This window comes from Phaethon aethereus (assembly GCF_964289735.1).
Source record: "Phaethon aethereus genome assembly, chromosome: 2".
In the NCBI taxonomy this organism is placed as follows: Eukaryota; Metazoa; Chordata; class Aves; order Phaethontiformes; family Phaethontidae; genus Phaethon; species Phaethon aethereus.
This window is the reverse complement of record NC_138582.1, coordinates 152,149,631-152,168,363: the sequence shown is the minus strand read 5'-3', so window position 1 is coordinate 152,168,363 and position 18,733 is coordinate 152,149,631. Positions and strand designations below refer to the sequence as shown.

Here is an 18,733-nt window from a genome sequence, read left to right as displayed (position 1 = left end):
CAGACCTAGGGTGGGTGGGGAGGAGATGAGGTTGTGATCTCACCACCACCACCCCCTGCTGCAACGTTAGCTGTGGGTAACATGGTGGAAGAGGTGCCGCACAGCCACATCTCCTGCCCTCTCGGCATCAAGGTGGGAGATTATCGTACAGCAAAAGATAGATACGGTGACAGAGAGAAACTGAATATGTTTCAAACACCTTCTCTATAGATTCCCAATACAAAATGTTCACTTGAAAATGCAAATACTACTAGTCCTTGTTCAGTACAGGTAGAAAATTTTAGAAAAGACAAAACTGTTTACACCACAATGGGTGTTTACTGGAATTTCTTATTGAAACGGTCACTTACAAAGTGTTTCAATAGACTTCAAGCTAGGGACATCTGCTTAGCTACTGCAAACCAGTCCGTGCTGAAGCCTTGCTGGAGTGAACTAACACCATGCCATAATTTGCTGTAAAGGGTTTGGAAACACAAAATAAGAAGTTGTATAAACTCTGAGCACTGTCTGTGTCCTGCAATAAGTAAAGGCTATGTTTTGATTCACATGCTTTAATGCTATTAAGAACAAAAAAACAGTTAGTGCTCAGGGCAAGTGCTTGGAAAAAGCAAAGCAGTTAAGACACATTACAGTACCCCCTTCTGTATACATGCACCTTTGATTTTATGAATTGCTGTGTACATATTACAGCTAAGAATTTAAACAGTTAACATAAAAGCTGAAGGAAAGAGGAGTATAAATGCAGCACTAGTACTTACCCTTATATCTCCATTTACAGCTCTGGAAGTGTGATTAAATGCGTGTGCAGGATCTTTGTTGTAAACTTTAAGGAAAGATCGGTCTTGAATATTCCTGGAATCAAAAGAATCAGCAATGATAACAGATGAAAGTAGTTTTATTTACTCTGTCACCCGAAAGTTTCAGGTAACAGACAAACATAGTAGGTCCGCAGCTGACCTATAAGAAAAACCTAAATGCCATAACTTAGACACACACAAACAAACAAAAGCCTACTTTGATTCTCTTTCCCATGGGAAGTATCATTCTTTTGCTAGAACTCCACACCCATACAATTAGATAGTGTTAAGTTTCTTTCAAGATCCTGCCATAGAGTGAAAACACTTTGAAGACAATAGAGCTTCAACATTTACACGGCACTCAAAAGGATTTAGTTAATATTTACATGTTTTATTGTGCACTCAGCCCACGTGAATTTTTGCTATTCTAAGAAGCAAGAATATCAAAAGAAAAGCAGTCTTTCTAACTGTAGTTATTCTTGAGGCAATTCTAATTATCAGCTTATTCACAAACCTGAAAAAAAATCCACAAAAGCTAAAAATTCAGTAGCAGATAAATCCTTCCTCTAAATGTTATCTATAATAAAGACAGTTTTTTAAGGGAAAAAATAGGAATTACAAAAACAAAAAAACAAGCAAAAGTTTTGATGAAAGCTACCACAGAAATTCTTTAGATGGGAAGCCCTAAGAGAATATTTTTGTTTAATTAGGATGCAACACTTTGTCACTGATTGGTTCATTTTTCAACTACTACTATATTTAGGAAACAGATGACAGTAGTTTGCTATTTTGTTTCAAAACCTACCTTCCAATAATTTTATGGCTTAGACACTTGCACTGAGTTCTGCTGACTTCTCGTTCACATTTAATCAGTAGCAAAGCCTCCAATCTATGCTCACTTACACCCTTTCAAAGCTGTGATTCCTTTCATTTCCCAGTAGTGATCTCTAGAGAATTTACTTACACATGTGACTGAATTCCTTTCCTCCAGGTGCAGCTACAAGTCTAGTGAACTGATCTTAATCACTGGGATTATCATTTAAAAATGAAGGAAAGGATTCTTGGGCAGGTCCAATTTCTTTCTTACAATGTCATATTACAATCAGTGATTACTTTGAATGGGTAACTAGTCAGAACTTGTGCTGCTGTTGTAGATGTCAAGTAGTTATTAAAGAAACCCTGCAGCTTAAGAGACCGATCCAGTGCCTTCTGTTTAAGAACTGTAGGGCTGGTGAGAAGTTTAGTATTTATGAGTGTTTACTTGTAGACTGCATAGGAAAATAGCTACCTTGCGGCAAGTTGAAGTTCTTCAATTATTTATGGTAACATAAACTGTTTTCCATCTTGCAAACGTGACCCTTTCACTTTGAGACTTGCACTGGGAGTCTCAGTTACCATTTTCTGCCTCAGACTTGGAAATATGTTCTTTTCGATACAAAGCAAGCTCTCTCATCTTCAGTTCAAGAAATGTTATATTATTAATTTAAAAAAAAATTATCTGCTGTCTTTCTGTCTAATGGCTATGAAATGGTACCTCAACTAACTGGAGTTTGTTTTAAAAGCATTCTCTATAAATATTTCTTGTAGAAACATGACACTTTAAAGTAAAACATTGCTGCAAGGCAAAGCACCAAAATACTAGGCATTTGATCTCTGAAGTGAATTCTATTTCACCTCATGTTGCTATTCTAAGATAAACATTACTGATAACAGGTATATATTACTGTACTTTTCTTATTACTGTTATTTGCATTACTGTAGCTCCCTGATGCCCTTGGCGTGTTCAAAGGCCTCATTGATCTGTGTGTGCTGTATAAACACCCCAGGAATACAACCTCTTCACCAGCTTACAAGGTGAACAGAAGACACAAAAGACAAAAGGATAGCTGCAGAAAGATAAGAGAACAAAAAGAAATGAGAAGACCACAGTCTCTCCAGCCAAAGGAACAATAAACAGATCCTGGGACCACGGGCATGCTCTGAGTAGGCAGTGCAACGGTGAGAGAGGGAAGGAGACCAAGGCAGTGGCTTTGCGGATGTCTGTGCAAGACGCCTTCCAAGCACATTAGAGGGCTGCCTGAGAGAGAGCGTGAAGGCACTTGTTTGAAAATTAAAGACATGCAGAATGAAAGTTGGCATTATTCACCAAGTGGAAGCAGATGGCACTTGGTACTGAACAAGAAATGAAAAGTAGCATTGAAGTGGGCTTGGAGGAGCCCTCATAATGAAGACAAGTAGTTTGTATTTAATGAGATGGAAAAGATACAGCCAGAGGACAAACGAAAAAAATGCATGTGAAACAGCCTGCTTGTCAAACTAGGAGAATGATCTTTGTTGCTTCATTTGAATGGGTAAGAGTGAAGAACATTACCTGTGTCAACTGCCAAGAAACGACCATTACAGCAGCTGCTATTAAAAAGCTGATGAATTAGCTGAGTGTTTTTTCATGACATGGTGGGAAAGGAAAGGCTGCATCACAGGGATGTTATGCAGAAAAAAATCTGAAATCTACAGTGGATGAACAGACTTGAATCACTTTAAGAAAAGGACCAGGTTATGGGCTTAAGTAGAAAGATAGTGCTTTGTCCCCAGTGATTAAAAGAAAAAGAAAGAAAAGGGGAAGGAGTGTGATGGCCTAATAAAGGAGAACATAAGCTAGGCTGAAACTAACAGTCCGTGAGACTAGATTAAAAGAGAAGATCAAGATTTTAGTTTGGATGGAAGAGGTATGTATAATTTATCAGACAATTTTACAGGATTAATCACAACCAGCTCAAAATGTGGATGTAAAAATCTCCATTGATTGGATAAATCCCATCCTAAAGGACAGACAGAAATATAAATGGAAGAGTCACCCAGGTAGCTGATAATTCAACTAATCCACCGGGATAAGAGATGGATATAAGATGATGGAGACAGGTACAGACAAAGAAAAGAAAGGAGGACAAAGCCCTGAAAAAACACAACAGAAAATCAATGTTTGAGAAGAGGACCTCTCAAATGATACCTGAAAGGAGAGGAGAGAGAGAGGAAAAAATCAGGAAAGATCAGCCATTGAAACAAAGGGAGATCAAAGTTTCAGGAAGAAAACATTAAAAGTACACGAGAGGTCTGAGAGAAAAAGGGTGTTCACAAAAGCTGGCCATTTGGTGACTTTGACAATTGCGATGAACAGTAGGGAACAAAAAACCAAGTTGGAATCAGAAGAATAAAACTGTAGACAGGTTGGAAATTGGTCTAGGGCAGAATCAGAAGAGTAAATCTCCAGCCAACAGTTGTAGTGACTGCTCAGTGCAAGAGAGAAATATGGTGGTGTGGGAAGTAGAAATGTATGTTGTGTTTAGGGACAGTTTTGTTGGGAGCACAGAAACATGTTTGAAATGTAAGAATAGACACTTTAATAAGTTAATAAAAAGACAAAGCAAGGGATGTGAGGCACAGAGGAACATGAGACAGCCTCCAAGGGAGGTGGAAAGCTTAAAGAGTTGACTGAAACACCTGTGTTTAAGACACGGAAGAAAGAAGAGAATTGAAGGAAGACAGGGCAAGCAAAGGAGAGATAAATGATACTTCATTTGTTCTCTGAGAGGAAACACTGGCAAAATCTTGTGAAGAGTAAGGAACAGAAATGGAGAAATTGTTGCGGAAATTATTCAAAGGTGGTGAAAATCCAGCTGGTAGTCCATATTTTGGACTCCATTAAGCTGGAATTGCTGAGGTTTCCTCAGTGAGAAGGGTGGCAGCATTGAAGGAGGGAATTTTGTTATGGAGGAAGTCAGCTGGGTCATGGGATTTCCTCTAGAAATGCTCTACAATGCAGGCATAGGAGCAGAGGAAGCAGATGTTGGGATTGAGGCAAGCCTGAGGTTGGCAGAGTGACGCCTGCAATTGGAGCAAGGGAAAAAAGGTGGAGTGGTATTAAGATAATCAACAAACACATTTTCAAGGGCAGGGAGGAGATGAAGTCATAAACTGTTAGTCTGAAACTCACGGGAAGATGGAGGGATAAAGTGAGAGAGGAGCTGATGGGCCAGATGATGGTTGGCAATAATGCACTTGGCAACAGAGACATAGTAACCCCTTATCTTGATTTAATCAGTTGATCTGATCTTGTGAATAGACTGTTTGATGTATAAGAAACTTGAGCACATGATGAATGATGATGCAAAAAATCAGATGGGTCTTAATATAGTCATTACAGTGGCCAAACAGGGGTGTGGGAGTCTGCAAAGCAAGGAAGATAAAAAACCAGAAACTGAAATCCAAGAGGCTGGCTAATGACAAGACACTGGATAGACAGCCTGAGGAGAGCAAGACAGAGGTGAGAAAATGGAGTGTGGTGCTGCTCAAAGACTAAGAGGAGGAATGGGAGAATTGGAACTGGCAACATCAGAAAAGCTCTAACTTGCTTTTTTAACTACAGCGTGATATGGAGAAGCACCTGAGCCACAGGATCGTGAGGAGAAACAAGGCAGCAGTGGACAGTACACTTCTCTTACTTTCACATCATTTTCCTGCACTAGTGGCAGACTGGCAGAGAGGAAACACCTTTTCTGCTTTCTCCTTCATCTTCTTATGCTCCTCTGTCCATTCTTTTTATCACGTAACTTCTTATGAAGAGGATGGCACAAACGCCCACCATATTTCCTTGCAGTTTTACAGAGCGTAACATGTCTGAGGTGTGCCTGAGAGCTTTGTTGCGTCATGATTTGGGACTTTCTAGGGACCCTGAGAACCTGGTCCTTCTGCTCAAAGAGCACAGACATCAGGACTGAAGGAACATGGCTAATTAAGCAGCTGCACTCCCACAAAATAAAGGATAGAAGGGGGCACCCAGATGTTAGATCATTTACTGACCAAGCTCTGAAACAGCGAAGGAAAGCGACTGCATTAGTTCCTGCATCCTGACATAAAACAGGAAGGTGGTGGGGCTGCTGCAGCAGCAGTCACCAGTGCCACAGATCTTTGGCAGTGTTAGATGATGCATAATTGGCACTGTTGTGAGGACATCGGTGACATTCATATTTGTAACTTCAGGCTCACAAGGATCAGGCTTTGCACTACCAGCAAAGAAAAAAACAGTTTTTCTGTAAATGTTTAGTTTGTGTTTCATATTTTAAAGATTTATCTGTCAGTTAAAATTCAATGAAATATTAAATATGTGAACCTGGATGTATTACATGAATACTTGAACAAGGTGCACCATTTATCAATGGCTTATGCAACAGATATCGCACCTACAGCTGAAGACGGTGTCAGACCAGACCACCCATGTTACTCAAATACCACTGAACATGCCTTTACGTGTCAGGCCACTGTCTGTCAGATACTTATCAACTCTACTCCTTTTTATTCTCTAAGTGCACTACAAAAAAAAAAAAAAAAAATCCCAAACCCAGTAGCTGTAATTCCATGTTTACTTACCTCACATCACACAATTCATAGTATATGTTTCTGCTCTCATCCTTGATGTAAATGGCCACACTGGGCGATTCCAACATTTTCATCGTCAGCTGCTGGGGGAAGGCACTTACAAAAAGGGCACGAATTGTGTCTGTGCTTGTGATTTCATTCGGCATCCTCAACTGTTTTGTTTCATCTCCATATTGAAGATATAAAACACCTACAAGCAAAATATAACAGGAAGTTACATATTCTCAAGTGCACAGTAATGATCTGGGCTTCAAAGTCCATGTGGAACACAGACCGCGCCCATAATGAGAAGTGAAAAATCAACTCACACTCCTTACTCATAAAGCACATACAACATTTTCCTTTTCAACACACTACTGGAATAGAGCATACAAGAGTGATATGGTTGTACCTTGATAAATATGCTTGCCCCAGTACTTGCTGAGAAGCCTTTTACTGTTCTTCAGTTAGATAAACCAGAAGTTTACCTAAAGAAGCTAAGGGAAAATCCCAAACACACCAACTCTGCTCTGCAGAGGAAGGTGTTGGTAAATCACAAGGCACTTTTTTTTTTAAAGCAGTTGAGGAAGAACCTTATCCTTTTACAGCATTCAGTTTTCCTTAAACATAAATTTTGCATTTTAGCATCACATTTACCCAACAAGAACCCCAGAAAACAGATTTCTATGCTAGCACTAGGAACTGTATATTCACAATTCAATTTGCTGGCACTATATAGTAGAAATCCCCAGGTGAAATTCCTAGCAGGAGTAAAACTGAGGTCTGACACAAAAACAAAAGCAATTTTGGATCCTTTCAGTTTCACAGCACTGTTAATAGTCATCCTTAGCACTCAGGGAGAAACATGAGTAATCTAAGATGCTGAATTGCAAAATATGGACATTCTTATTCACTCAAGACAAAAAGAACATCATTCTGATATAGCTAACTCACTATTTTCAGGAAATGGGAGGCTGTGAGATGCTCAATAATGGAAAAAACATGGACAACACAGACTAGGAACTCAGTGAAGGGATACTAGGAAAGCAAACTTCCAGTTCTCCAGGGAGTTAGTCAATAGGACCCCCTAGGAAACTGCTCTCAAGGACAAGGGAGCAGAACACAGCTGGCAGATCCTTAAGGACACTTTCCATAGAGCGCAAGAGCTGTTGATTCCCAAGTGTAAGAAATCAGGAAAGAAAGGCAAGAGGCTGGCATGGTTGAGTCCAAGACCTGCTGGGCAAACTAAAGGGCAAGAAGGAAATGCACAGGTGGTGGAAGCAGGGACAGGTATCCTGGGAAGAGCACAGGGACACTGCCTGGTTGTGTAGGGATGGGGTCAGGAGGGCCAAGGAGCAGCTGGAGCTGAACTTGGCAATGGATGCAAAGAATAATAGGAAGGACTTCTGCAGGTATGTCAGCCAGAAAAGAAAGGGCAAAGAAAGTGTACCCACTGTGATGAGCAAGACTGAAACTGGTAATGGATGAGGGTAAGGCTGAGGAGGCTATTCCACTCTGGTGTGACCCCACCTGGAGTCCTGCATCCAGCTCTGGAGCCCTCAGCACAGGAAAGATGTGGACTTGTTGGAGTGGGTCCAGAAGAAGGCCACAAAAATGATCAGAGGGAGATGGGTTTGTTCAGCCTGGAGAAGTGAAGGCTCCGGGGAGACCTTGTTGCAGCCTTCCAGTACTTAAAGGGGACTTACAAGAAAGATGGGGACAGACTTTTTAGCAGGGCCTGTAGCAATAGGACAAGGGGTAACAGTTTTAAACTGAAAGAGGGTAGATTTAGACTATATCTAATGAATAAATTTTTGACAATGAGGGTGGCAAAACATTGGCACAGGTTGCCCAGATAGGTGGTAGATGCCCCATCCCTGGAAACATTCCAGGTCAGGTTGGATGGGGCTCTGAGCAACCTGATCTAGTTGAAGATGTCTCTGCTCATTGCAGGGGGTTTGGACTAGATGACCTTTAAAGGTCCCTTCCAACCCAAACTATTCTATGATTCTACTAAGTACCTCTTCCACGATGCCTGTGTTGGCCCTGCCAGGGCTATGCTTACTGCCACATAGCCAGCGGGTGCCTGTACTCCACTGTCTGGTACTGCACAACAAGTGTGACTCATTAGTTTTGCTACAGCCCAGTCCCATGCCATCAAAGGTACAAAGTCCTCCAAGGACTAAAGCACTGAGCCATCTCAATCAACAGCAGAAATCAGACTGGACTTGATGGAGTTCATTAGCTCTGACCATGCTGGGCGTGGCTCTTAAAGACCACCAAAAGGTCTTCTCATGAGCTCTCCAACGTGGGAAGCCTTATTGGGAGCTGCACAGCAGGAAACAGGCTGCTGCAGGACTGCAACCAAAGAAACTTCCTGGGATCCACAGCACTAGAGAGTAGCTGCAAAGGCAAATGCTCAGTCAAACTACTTTGGGTACAGAGGAAATGGGAACTGGTAAGCCTATATGAGCATTAGGTGTCCAATCCAAGGCACTTATGTCCTGCCTGAGCATGGATTGCTGAAAGCACACTGTGCTCTTTCTGAGCCTTCTCAGGTGTCTCTGTACAACACTGTATTGTGCCTGAAAGAAACAGCTTTACTCTCTTGCTATCTGTAAGAGATGGAGCAGGTATAGCTTCTGCAGTGGTGTAAAAAGACAATAAAATGGCAGATCACAGAATCACAGAATGGCTGAGGTTGGATGGCACCTCTGGAGGTCACCTGGTCCAACCCCCCCACTCAAGCAGGGACACCTACAGCCACTTGCCCAGGACCATGTCCAGACAGCTTTTGAATATCTCCAAGGAGGAAGACTCCGTAACCTCTCTGTGAAACCTGTGCCAGTGCTCAGTCACACTCACAGTGAGGAAGTGTTTCCTGATGTTCAGAGGGAACCTCACATGTTTCAGTTGGTGCCTACTGTCTCTGGTCCTGTCACTGGGCATCACTGAAAAGAGCCTGGCTCTGTCTTCTTTGCACCCTCCCTTCAGGTACTTTTATACATTGATGAGATTCCCCTGCCATGAGCCTTCTCTTCTCTAGGCTGAAGAGTTCCAGCTCTCTCACCCTTTCCTCATAGCAGAGATGTTCCAACTGAGTTAATCACCCTTGTGGCCTTTCTTTGGACGCTCTCTAGCATGTCCACCAGGATCCCCAGATCCTTTTCTGCCAAGCTGCTTTCCAGCTGGGTGGCCCCCAAGTTATAGGTGCATCCACTTTGCAGGCACTTAGCACCTCAGAGTGAGGTGAAGGAGAAAAAATGTAGAAAAGACAGTAAAAATACCGCTGAAGTTTGTATTTCCACCAGCTGTCTGAGAGGCACTGCCACAGCTAAATGCTTGTAAATGGCTCAAAAGCTATCTCACCATTGGAAAGTATTTGGAAAACAGTATCAGATCTGCTCAAGAATTAGTGATTACAGAAACATTTACACTTAATTCCCTGCAGCTCATGTAGATGTACAATCAAGGCAGTTTTACATCACCCAGTTCGGATGTTGCTGGTGACAATGGTAGGACAGCATTCAGGCTGAACTATTGGCTAAAGTCTTTATTACATTTTCAGGCAGACTTTGGGGCCTGAGCAGATTCTGTGCTGCCGTGCCTTTGCATCTACTAATAACCAACACAGGTAGACTAAAACTAGGCAGAGTAGTTCACACAAACTGAATTCACCACAGTAATTGCAGTGTCGATGCACCGTATGTTGTTCTCCCCTGGCCAATACAAACAGGAGGGTTGGGAACACAAGGTCCTCAATGCAGTTACGATCAGTCATCATCAAATCTCAGCAAATCACCAAACTTAGACAGTAACTCAGTGATTCCCACTTGAAAGTCATCAGCAATGGGATGGGCAGTTTATGGTGCTGAGATACAAACACTGGGCAAAAGCAATGGGAAGAGCTAAGGTCCTAGAATACAAAGGCATTTAATGAAAAGAAGAGAAGGCATTTAAATCTAAGATGAGCCCTCTTTCCCCTTAGTCTTTAGTATTTTTGTCCCTATGTCGTCCATAATTGCTACAGAGGAATGAACACATACATAGTCAGATGTTCCGACAATCAGTGGGTAGATAATTGTGCTTGCACTTAGGGAATGAAGATGTTAATTTTTCTGAATATTAAACAGAATACTCAACATTACCTAATCATTACTTACTATTAGGTTGCTTTTATAAAATGGAACTGTTAACATCATTTTCCTACTATTATCAAGAGCTGATACTTTTTCTTTCATTAAGATTGCAATCAGACCCTTTATGAATCCTACTACAAACTTCCATTTTCCTTTGGCTGGAAAAAATGTTTCAGACCAAAAAGTAACTAGGTTTCTTTCAAAGACTGAGGAGAATTTTTGTAAGAATTTTATTTTTAATGCCAATATTTAATGAGTTATTAAACTATTTTTCCTTTTTTTATTTTAATTTGAGACATAATTTATTCCTTTATGTTTTTTAGGTAAAATTTTTAGTGTTCATTCAAATATTCTATGCAGCTAAACATCCTTTAGAATTCAGAAACTAACTAATTTTGTAAAAAAATTTAAGTACACATGTTTTTAATGATTGCATTTATTTCACTGTTCCAAGATGTGCATAAACATATTCATTTTTGATGATAGCTTTCTGTTCTTCGGAAGAACATAAGGAACCTTCTATATTTTGGCATTTTAAACTTTCTTTGATTAAATGGCAAAAAATTATTTTCTGGATAAAAATACAGACTTTGCATACCAGCTTTTACAGTTGTGTGTGACTCTCTTTTTCTGTCCAGTTTAAAAGTTAGTGCAGGATGCAGAAAATGCTGGTTTTGCATTTCAGGCCACTAAAAGCATGCTGAATATTGAGCTACTGAAAGCATTAACACAAAAGAAATCGTAGACTTGAAATATCTTCCTTATACACAAGTCTAAATCATTTCAGAACAGTCTTGAGACTGCCTGTCCTCCAATACTTCCACAAAATATTGACCCAAAGCAAAATTACAGTTGTCTTTGGGTCTTGGATTTTCAAAGCAAATATGCATGTTATCCAAAAAGATCATGCCTTAAAATACACAGGTTTAACATACAACTCAGAGAAATGTTTTGGCCACAATCTCACTGTAGGGGAGAAAGACATTTTCAAAGGCATAATAAATTCTATTTTCCTTACGCTCCTTTAAATCACATGCCCTTAAAAAAAAAAATACTGCCTCTCCTCTGGAGTTGTCTGATCCATATCACGATACAGCAGTGCTTTAGGGCATTTCCTATTTGACAAAACTAACTGCTGACTTCTAAAAATCTCATCAGCGTGACAGAATAAAGAGACTCAAAATCCATTATTTCAAGTCATTGATGTTATTTTTCTCCCACACATTGCCAGGCTGAAACCCTGAACACTGGCAATACCCACAGACTCAACTTCATGGAAGCTGCTGGAGCTCTGAGGTTTGTTTTACCTTCAGCTAAAAAATTACTCCCATGGAGAATTAAAGCAAGGAGAAATAGAATATAACTCAGGCACGGCTTTTGTTAGGGCACAGCACATACGCCAGCAAAGCTGCTGGAAAGAAAGTTAAACACAACAGATGTTAACGTCTCCATGTACCCTAAAGTCCCTCTTGCGCTTACACTTCTGTTACCATGGATTTACCTGAAACATGAAGATTGTGCCGAGTTTTATAAAATACAAAGCGAACGGGACTGCGAGAGGCCCTGCTACTCTAGGAAGGCAGGTATGAAGATCAGTGTGAACGAGGGAACTGTGCAACTGTTTTGAAAGTGCAAGTCAGACAACACTGTGGCTACCACTTCCAGGTGCTCCTGGTACTGAGGTAGGTACTGGTAGGTACTGCCAGCCCTGGGCCTTCCTGCCGCCAGGAAGGAAGCCGTTAGGCTTCCCCTCTGTAAGGCTGGTATAACTCAGCTGCAGATACACCGCTGGAATCTCTGATCGTTCTTCATCGTTCGGGCAGTGGGCCACGGCACTAAACACAGGCCTTCGCAGAAAACACCTACATGTAAGCCAGGCCTTAGAAACTTAAACTTCTTTACAAACGGCTTCACAACATTCCTGTCAACAGAGAGGTATGTTTTATAGTAGGGGAAATTAAACACCCAAGGGGTGAAAGGACGTGTTCAAAGAAAGGTTTACAAGCGTAAAACCAGATCTGATGATGATCATGCGAACACACCACATGATCACCCTTTCCTTCCCTGCACACAGAGCTCTTTCAAAAACAGACGGCTTTGCTCTCCCTTTACCAAGAGCCAGTGACAGAAAGACTTGCAAAATAGTTCATCATTTCTCTCAGGGCTCGTCTACACGAAACGCAACGCAGCGCACGGAAAGACGCGCTGTTAACCTGGTGTACGCAGGCAGCACCTCCCTGCACGAGCCGAGCCCATCAGCGCTGGGGTGAGAGGGTGCCCGGAGCAGCCATGCTGCACCTTTAGCCCAGCGAGCACTGCTTCGAGGGCTGCCCGGGCTGCGGCAGCAGCTCACACAGACACACCGGAGGCACGGCATGGCGCTCGGCTCAGGCACTGCCACCGGGCAGTAAAACCTGAGTCTGCTGAGGGCATGCCAACACCATGTGATGGCGAACCACACCCAAACTCATGGGGTCCAGGCTGGCTTTAGAGCAAGGAGCATAACCAAAATGGCGCAGCACTGTACCCATAGCGGTAAGATCGTAACTCCTTAGTCACAACTGGTGAGGGTTTACCCCTTACAGCAAAAGCTAATGTTACGCAGGCAGCGTGACACCACCCAGCTCGCGTCTCTCAGCACCTCCATCGAATACACGGTGCTGACCTAACCCTGACTGAGCACCACGTTATGGTGGTTATATTGCTAACAACGATCTCGGTGCTGGGCAGCTTAGACGCTTAGCAGAGCTTTAATCACAACTCACTTTTATTTACAGAACAGGAATTATCCTTACAAACTGGTTATTTAAGAGAGAAAAACATGAAGCGCACAACAGCAAAGGAAAGTTAAATACCTGATAATCAAGAATAAGTTAACAAACATGACTGAGTCATCTTCTGTGACCTTTACAAATATCAGTTAATTCTCTCATGCAATGAATTTTAAATGGAAAAATACTGGTACTCACATAATCCTCTCATAATTCTCTTCTCATAATGAAGAAAAGAAAACTGAGGCAGAAGAGTTAAATAACTCCTCGATGTTATGAAATAAAATATAGTCACAGCTTAAATTGGAGTACATGGGGTTCTTTCCTGTGAAGCCACAGGAAACCCTCTGTGTAGGCAAGACATCTTGCAAATTTCTGCACTGAAAAATCTTACTGACATTTGGCAACACCTTAATCTATGGGCTCCCAGCTGAAGAGAAGTTTCAACTGATGATAATATCGGATTTGGCTGATGGTGGGTGCTTGGGTGCTAAAGCATTGAAACCTTTCCACAGAACCAGAAATCACTGGCGTGAACAAGGCACTGCTACTCTCTTCTGACCCAGCCACTCTATGTATCCTCTAGAAATTTTGTGTCCAATTTGAAAATTTCGAGTAATTAGTGAAACTGGTTGGACTACAGCAATCAAAAGCTGAATGCCTTGGGAGCTCTGGAATTCCTTTAAATCAAACGTGCAAAGCTAGGTGTATCTAAACAGTGGGAAAATATGTACAGGAGGCCTTCAGACCTTGTTGGGTGAGTAACAACATCAAAAAAGTATATTAGGAATTAGTACAGGATATATAAGGAATGGAAAATCAGATAAACTGCAAAGCAAGCTTTATCTTAAGGTGAAGAAATAAGGAGTACATAGTGAGAAAAGCAGTGAGAACTGCCAGAAATCAAGCTGAGCTATGTTTTGTAAAGTAAATTAAATTAAAAAATGTTGAGTTAGACCTTGGTAAAGTTGTCATTAGATTTGTTTCACTCTTTACCTAACAATCAGTTAACCATATCTTTTTGAGATGATGGCCACTCTTCGTCTATTCATGCTGGTTTAGCTTGATCTTCCACCATACGTCCACTGAGTCACCGGCTCTGTCTGCACTTTCCCTATGCTGAAGTCAGCAGCAGTGCCAGCAAGCAAAAGTGAGAAAAGGCACCCTTGTTTCTTCCTCAAATTTATGTTGAATCATTAGTTGAGATGTGCATCAGTTTTAAAAATTAAGGATAACTTTTAAGATGTTGATGATAGCTATTTTTGTTGGGACACTTCAGGACAATCCAGAGGAGATCACAATAAAAACTGCCAAGCATTTCCTCAAAATCCAGTTGTGGGGTTTTTTCTTTTCTTTTTTTAACCTAAATGCCAAGATCATGCCTATTTTTCTTTGATTTTCATTTGACAAAATTGTAAAATATAAGGCTGTAAGAGTTGTTCTCCGTCATGTCATGTCCCCCCTCGGCTATCAGATAAACAGAGATAACACATCGTTGGTATCCTTATCATCAAATTCTGAAAAAGTTATGAAGACACAAGCTTATTACAGTAACAACTTTTGCAGTGTGGAAGAAATTCCTCAATATGCAGTTCTTTCTTTCCACATCCTCAAGACTTGTCTCTCTTATTTCACCACACACATTTTCAGCTCGTCTGAGGTCACTGCCATGATCCTTGTGGTATTTCTAGCCTGAAGCTCTCGTACTAGTTTCCATTAGCTACTCCCTGCTGATATCTGTCCTCCACATTCAGAAAATGTCTATAAATATCCTCAGCTGTCTTCAAGTACTAAGAGAGTCAAAAAGTAGATCTTTTAATGCAATAAAAACAATTACTTATTTTATATAATATTCTTCCAGAATAGCCTGAAGAGTTTTGCTCAAGGTATTAAGTTGATAACAATTTCAATAAAAATAGTAACTGTTTAATTTAGTCCAGTACTACTTCTTACTGCTATTTCATCCTTTTCTGCTATTTATAGTGACTTGCTGTAATTCGGCAATAGATTTGTTACCTAATGAAAAAAGACATGGAGTATTCAGTAGTCACATAAAATTTCTACTGAAGTGTTATGAAAAATAAAGATTTTAAACTGTCACTCAAATACTAGCACTCTTCTACAAACGGATACATTTAGCTTGCTAAGAAGAAAAAGTAAAAACCAAAAAGAAAATGGACAACTTTTTTACCTAAAGAAAAAATGGTATCTGTCCTATCTGATTGCACATAAAACCTGTGAAATAGCCTATTGTCAAAAGACAATTTTGTCCATATACCAATGTCAGGAAGTCCATCAAGTGTAGACAGTTTCTTCTATCATCTTGAGAGTTTGAGGGCACATTACAGTTTAACCGAGTTCCCCAGGTGGAAAACAACATGCTTGGATGACTTTTGGACAATAATTGCATCTATACCCTTGCTCTTGCCAGAATACCCCAACTGACCAACAAGATGACTTTGCCATATCCCCAACCGACAAAACAATGCCAGTAAACTCGGAAGAACACAAAAATCCTATGATAGTTAATGACAAAATATAAAAAAATGACAACTGAGCAACTCAGGGAGATGAACTAGAAATTTCATGTGTACCAGAGCTATATTACAGAGGCCCCATAGGCTCCGCCATGTTGCATTTACTCCAGTTCACATTCATCCATTTTGTAGTAAAATCAGAGAACTACACATGAACAGGCGCAGGACATGCCTACGCAGGTTCTAGCAGCTGCACTGCTTCTGCCCACCAGAAGCTGACCTCTGAAGAAGCCAGTAAGCCATGGCCAGCCACCCCAGCCAAAGGTAGTAAGCTGGCTAGTACAACTTCAGAGGATGTGTCTGCCAAAGACAGATGTAGACATGTTAAGCACCTATGGATGCTGTAAGCAAGTATTTTACAGAGGGACATTTTTGTTAGCAACTTTTAAAGGGGCAATAGCAAAAAAGACAAGAAAACATCAATTAAATTTCTTGGAATATATGTTCTTCCTCTTGAATAAACACAAAGAGAGAAAGATCCTACCCAATTGCATTTCCTTCCTATAAAAATCAGCTGTATCAAACACATATTACTTGAGTGGTGACGATATTTATAAACCCTGATTTTTAGAATTAACCCATGTAGAACTGATGCATTCAGTGCTGTCACCATTTCAATACTCTATAGTCATGGAGTATTAAAGTCACATAGACCATACATGACTTGGTAGCTTTGCTGCATCTACTGAATTTTCTGTATTTACTGTAGGAATTCTCTTCAGTACTTCTGAAGTTACTTCATTTCTAAAGAGTTCACTGCTGCCAGTAGCAAGTTTAGGGGTTGAGCCATCAGTATGTAAGAGCACAGCTGGTTACAGCATCACACCAGAAATCCACCTACCTGGGCTCTAACAAGCAGCTTGACTTTTTGTTAAGATGTTAAGGCCTACATTAAACAGGATCTTGGACCAGTGAGCTTAGTTAGTGTGGTTAAGGAGAGGAACACCAAGAGGTCATTTGCTGGGTTCTTGTCAGTTTGTCTTTATCTCTTTTGTACCAGGGGAATAAAAACTGGTAATAATACTCCACGTGCAACATCACAAATGCTGTGAAGAGGGGAATAATCAATTTCCTCAACCTGCTTGTTGTCAGACCCTAAGTCCTTTCTGCAAAGCTGCTCCCAAGCCAGGCTGGCCCTGCCTATGTTGTCACACAGGGCTGTTCTGTCCCTGCTGAAAGACTTCATTTGCCTCCGTGAAGCTTTATGAAGTTCCTGCTAGCCCGTTCCTCTGGCTCACTGGCGTCCCAGTGAGTGGCTGTCTGACCCTCCAGCATATTACAAGCTCTGCCAAACTTAGTGTCAGACTTGACCCTGCTGAGGGTTCATTCCATCCCAACAGCCAGGCTGGCCCCAGAGTCTACCCCTGAGGAAGACCACTGAAAACCAGCTGCCAGTTAGACTTTAAAGCATTAAGCCCTACACATCTTGAAGGCTACCTGTATCTCCCCTGTATAACTACAAGGATGCTATGAGAAACATGTGAAAGGCCTTGTTAAAGCCAAGATAAACAACATTCACTGCTCTGCCCTCATCCCCACAGCTGGCCTATTCATCACAGAAGGTAACTGGGTAGAAGCAATGTTACCAAGTGCTTCTCTTTTATGAAACAGTTGAGTAGTTAAAAATTTATCCAGAAGGGCTCCCATCTTGAGAGTTGCTCAGACCATTGCCCCTAATATCCCAAGAGAGTGCCCTAATCAGCATGCTATCAACAAGCCTCTGATGCAGTGATTATCCTCTTATCCTGTTTAAATCAGGCTACTCTATAGCCTAAAATGCAGAATAGAGAGAGAATGAGAAGAAAAACAAGAGACGGCCTTACATGATACCACAGAGATGATAGTATTTCCCTTTGAGAACAGAAACCTGAACTCAGGCTCAGCGTAGTAACTATGCATTAGAGTCACTACCTAAATATATAAACAGTATTGGGAGCAATGACTAAATCCAAGAGCTGTCCTCATTCAGGGACTTGCTGTCAGCACTGGCAGCAAATCCTAAATACACTGTGCTGAGGGACAGGCTAGTAGTACGCTTCTCTGCTTGGCCAAAATCTCACGTCTTGCAAACCATGGAATTGCAATACACTTTCTTTGTATGCCCTTGTGCAAATGGAAGGATCTGGTGTTTGTGTGACTTACTGTATTAGAGGTAGACTTACAAATTTTACCTAACGTGAAAATTATATCTAATTTGTCTAAACAATAGCTCCTGTGCCAGATACGACCCATGGGACAGCTCCATCTGGCCTCCTACCTTTCCTCTGAAGGGTAGTTTGGCCTGTACAAGCTATTCCAGCTGCCAAATCTCTCTTCCAGCAGACACCAAATGCTGAAAGCCCAAATTGCTGCTGCTAAATGAAATAAGAAATAGTGGTAAAGCAGGACAAAGACATTGCACCTTCTGTGCTGGCATGATTGGAGTAAAGAGGAAAGCTATTGCCACCTTGTCATAGCTTTATTCAGTTGATCAATTTGGACCCTAATTACTCTACCTCTCCCTTTATCTTCATCGCTTTTCATTCTGGTTTATTCATGTTGCAAGGTCCTGCAATAGGAGTATTTTCTCACTATGTATATTACCCAACATGGTGAGGTCCCATTTTCAGTCAGGGTCCTTTAGTATTACTGCAGTGCAAATAAATAATAGATTGCATTCAAAAAACATTTAACAGATATAGCAGTGACAGATACAGACTTGCATAGCTAATAGTTTTATTTAGCACACCACACATCTACTCTAGTATCACTGCAACGAACCCATTGGATCCATGCTGATACAGCCTGTTGCAATGGATTCAAATTCAGCTCCAGTGTGACAGAGCATCTAAAATATACTACTTATCAGCTTTTTAGTGGCAGACAGAACGTGCTTCTGTTGAAATACTAGGTACTAAATAAGATCTTGCTTCTTGGAAGCATTTTTTTTCAGGTACACACAAGACATTCTCTTCTAGGAGGAAGAATGTGTTAAGCAAACAATAAATGAGTGCACGAGTGCTAGCCTGGGAAGGCCCATATTTCACTCTTCCATATAGCTGTCTTTCACAAATCATTTAAGGACAATAAATGAAACA

The 18,733-nt window shown here is 41.1% G+C and overlaps 1 protein-coding gene across 1 annotated transcript in view; it reads right to left on the bottom strand.

The window, feature by feature from the left end:
* The window catches only part of KIAA1217, a gene marked incomplete at its 3' end in the record, with an annotated part of 184,658 nt that overhangs the window by 75,148 nt on the left and 90,777 nt on the right, over positions 1-18,733 (bottom strand). Inside the window, exons 4-5 of the mRNA XM_082015340.1 lie at positions 6,222-6,420; positions 759-852 (exon numbers count right to left, since the gene is read on the bottom strand). Of these exons, the coding sequence (XP_081871466.1) occupies positions 759-852; positions 6,222-6,420 (293 nt within the window). The remainder of the gene's footprint in view (positions 1-758; positions 853-6,221; positions 6,421-18,733) is intronic.